We start from the raw sequence: 3,466 nt of genomic DNA on the forward strand, positions 1-3,466 counted from the left end.
TGGGAGAAGGTTACTAGGGTAGAAGGAGACTTGATCTTAAATAATAATGATAATAAATATTGTTTTGCTTCGGCTTTTTTTCCATGGAGTTTGCCTTCATGGTGAAGGTCTCTTGATTACCTTGTTGACGTGTACATCTCTCTTCTCAAAATCAATCCATTATACAGCTCTACAAAGTTTGGTTCATATCCTGATTTAGATGATTCTGATTTTGAATTTATGAAAATTCCTATGGATTTAATTTATACATAAATTTGCCACTCCCCCTCCAATCAAAAGGGAGAAATGAGGGGATTTAAGGGAGTAAAAGAGCAAGTCATTAATTCTAGGACTTCAGTGAACTACACTGTCTCCATCTTAGGACTCAATTCTGGAGCTAGCCCAGTTCAATTTCTGTTCAATTATGACTCTAGTCCAAATTCTTTCTTGGGGGGAAACCTTTCTTTAGTTCTGGGAATTGGAAGAAAGCCTTATAGTATTATCTGAACCTAGCCCTGCATGACTGGGTAATCACCTCTCCCTGCTGCTTAGAGACCAGAAAGTGAGGACTTAAGTTATTCTGACCAGAAACCTGATCAGATGTAAAGACTGATGCAAGGAGCTTTACCATAATTATGCATCTCAAGAAACCTAAATGACTTATCTGAAAAATGACCCTGTACTGATCAATCAGGTAGTATTTCCAAATACCCTCAATTATACAAAGACAAAGGGGAAGCGGTCAGTTAGTATTTCCACATACCCTCAATTATACAAAGACACAGGGGGAGTGGGACCCTTTTTTTCTGAATTTGGGAAAAATGCACCTATTGACTGTTTCTCTCCCAACTTGGAAATGTCCAAATGTTTTCTCCAATTAGAAGTCAGACTACATAATACTATATTGTTTCCTTTTAATTAATTGGCCTCATTTGATGAATGCTTTTCAACAATAAAAATTTGTCTCTCCCTGTATTTGGACTGCAGTCCTAAGGTTAGGAAGGGACATTGTCCCGTTTTGTTGGGCAATTGCTAAAGACATTGATAAGCTTGGAAGGAGTCTTTGTCTCCTCAATCATTTAATCTTTCACCCATAACCACTAAGGAGGGGGTTGGTGAAAGGATGGTTATCTCTTTTTTTATAGAGGAGGAAACTGAGATTCACAATGAAGATATGACCTGTCCATGGGTCACACTGCTGGCAGTGGAGGGAGTGGGGGAGTGGGGTGGTGCCAGAACTGTGGGGGAGATGAAGGGGTTGCCATCAGGCTCAGGATGTGAGGCACTTGGCTTGGTAGAAGGGGAGCTCTGTCTGTCCTGCCTCAGTCACTGCTGGGAGCTCACCCTGCATGGGGATCATGGTTTCTGTCTCTCCCACCTCTCCAAAGTTTGTGGAGTGCTCTTCTTTCCCTTGGGAAAGATGGTGGGAGAAGATATGGTTAGGGATATTTAGATTGAGCACCTGAGCCTTGCCTGCAAATACAGAGGGACTGTCCTACAGAAGATTTAGCCTGGTCCTATTCAGCCCCAGAGGCAGAACAAGGAGGAACTGGGGAAAAGTGCAGGGGGAGCTGTCCATTCCATCCAACCAAGGGAGCTATCCAGAAGTGGAACCAGTTGATGCCATAGGGAGTGAGTTTCCCATTAATGGAGGTCTTCAAAGGGAGCCTAGTTACTATTTGAGGGGAATGTTTCAGAGGAATATTTTATTTCCATAGACGTCTGAGGTCCCTTCTAAGTGGAGATTTGATGATACTGTTAGAGGATGAGGACAGGGATCCAATCTGCTATGACATCGCATCTATAAGGAACTCCCAGGAGAGCAAACTCTCAAACACAAGGCAGAATCTTCTCTGAATCTTTAAGTGTTGGGGCAGAAGTCCTTTCATTGGATTGTGCCATTGACCCCCTGGGCAGTCTGGTGAAGCCCTTCTGAGAAAAAAAACCCGCATATTTTTAAATAGTAAAAGGAAAGAGTACATTTCATTTAAAGTTCAGGGGAAATAAAGATGAAATTTCTTTTTTGCTCTCCAAGTTACCAATTACCCTGCAATCTCTCCACGGACCCCAGACAGTTCTGTGAACCCCATGCTAAGAACCCCTGTCTTAGAGGGTGGCCTCAAGCCCTGAGGAGTTACTTGACTTGGGAGGGGGGAGCTGGACCCAGGTATCATTGAATTTGAGGGAATGGATCTCTATGGACAACGATGCCCTACTTTTAATTCTACTAGGATCCCAATTTATAGATGAGCAAAGAGAGAATCAGAGAATTAAAGTGAGTTGCAGGTTGCAGGTCCCAAGGGGAACGAGAGGCAGGGGTGACAGATTAGGCAAGATGTCAGGAGAAGCTTCCTTCTTTTCACTCAGGGAGCTCCTATCCCCTCTTCCCCCTGCATCAACCATCCCCCTTTAGTTTAATGGAATCACAGGGGCCTACACCCTAGGACCTTGTACCTCTGTTGCACTGGTCTCAGTGTCAGGGGAGAGATCTGTGGGTATCCAAGGGGAGGGTGTGTCACAGGCTTCCTGGGGCCCCTATTCTGGAACCTAGTGGAAAACTGCTGTTCTTGGGATCAGTCTTGCCTCAGCTCCTCACGACCAAGGGCCTCAGTTTCTACATTTGTTAGGAAACCAGTTGCCTTCCTAAGTTTCTCCAGGCTTTGCCATCCTGCAATTAGGATTTCCCCCCTCAGATAGATTCTTTGGAGGCATAGGAGCTGACTCTCACCGAAACACAAGCTATAGCGTAACCTCCAAAACACTGCGTCCATCCCTTTCCTGCCAAATTTGGTTCCTCTTCTTTCTAAAACTCGTTTTCCATTGTGTTCCCCAATCTCTCTACCGGTCGCCCCAAGCACAACCCTTAGAGGACAGTTTGGGGAGTTGGATGAGGGGAAAAGGCTAGGAAAGAATGGAGCTTGAGGAGTGTCGCCACAGGGGTGTCGCCACTCTGATTGGCTGACCCTCCAGGAAAGACTTCAAAAATCTCGCTTGCCACGCCCCTCATCTGCGGCCCTCCCCTGTTGCACTCCTACTGGGCATAAAGTTCCAGGAGGAGGATCTGGGGTGGGATGCCGCTCTGGACTCGAAGGAAGCCCAGAGCCTGATCATCTATTTGAAGCGTCCGGCACGCCCTGGATTTACCACCTTTGGGCTGGAGTAGGACTTCATCTTTCCGGACCCAGGACAGTCAGGAGAATCACAGGAGCATTTCTCACCCTCCATTATGCCCCTAGTGAGTGCGCCCTGAATATAAGCTGAGCGTGTCCTTGTCCATGGTACAGGCTGAGGGTCCAAAGCTGGGGGATCCTCTAGGTTTGGGGCTAGGAGAGGATCCCGGAGATTCGAGAAGTATGGGTCCTCCAGCGGGTGGGAATACTCTAACTTTCCTCTGATTATGGACTGCAATGCCTTTCTCTTCCATCCCCCCACCCTGATCTTCCTAGCCCCCTCCCTTCCTTACCCCCACTCTCCTGGCAAACCCCAC

At 46.4% G+C, this 3,466-nt stretch overlaps 1 protein-coding gene across 1 annotated transcript in view; it reads left to right on the forward strand.

The window, feature by feature from the left end:
* The first annotated feature begins 3,022 nt into the window (after positions 1–3,022).
* LOC138156748 (galectin-1-like) overlaps positions 3,023–3,466 on the forward strand; it is a 3,023-nt gene continuing 2,579 nt past the window's right edge. The window contains exon 1 of the mRNA XM_069082187.1: positions 3,023–3,214. Within this exon, the coding sequence (XP_068938288.1) occupies positions 3,206–3,214 (9 nt within the window). The 5' untranslated portion in view covers positions 3,023–3,205. The remainder of the gene's footprint in view (positions 3,215–3,466) is intronic.

Source organism: Petaurus breviceps, unplaced genomic scaffold (genome assembly GCF_028583685.1).
Source record: "Petaurus breviceps papuanus isolate PSGF00001 unplaced genomic scaffold, PetGlider_PUasm1.0 156, whole genome shotgun sequence".
NCBI classification, from domain to species: domain Eukaryota; kingdom Metazoa; phylum Chordata; class Mammalia; order Diprotodontia; family Petauridae; genus Petaurus; species Petaurus breviceps.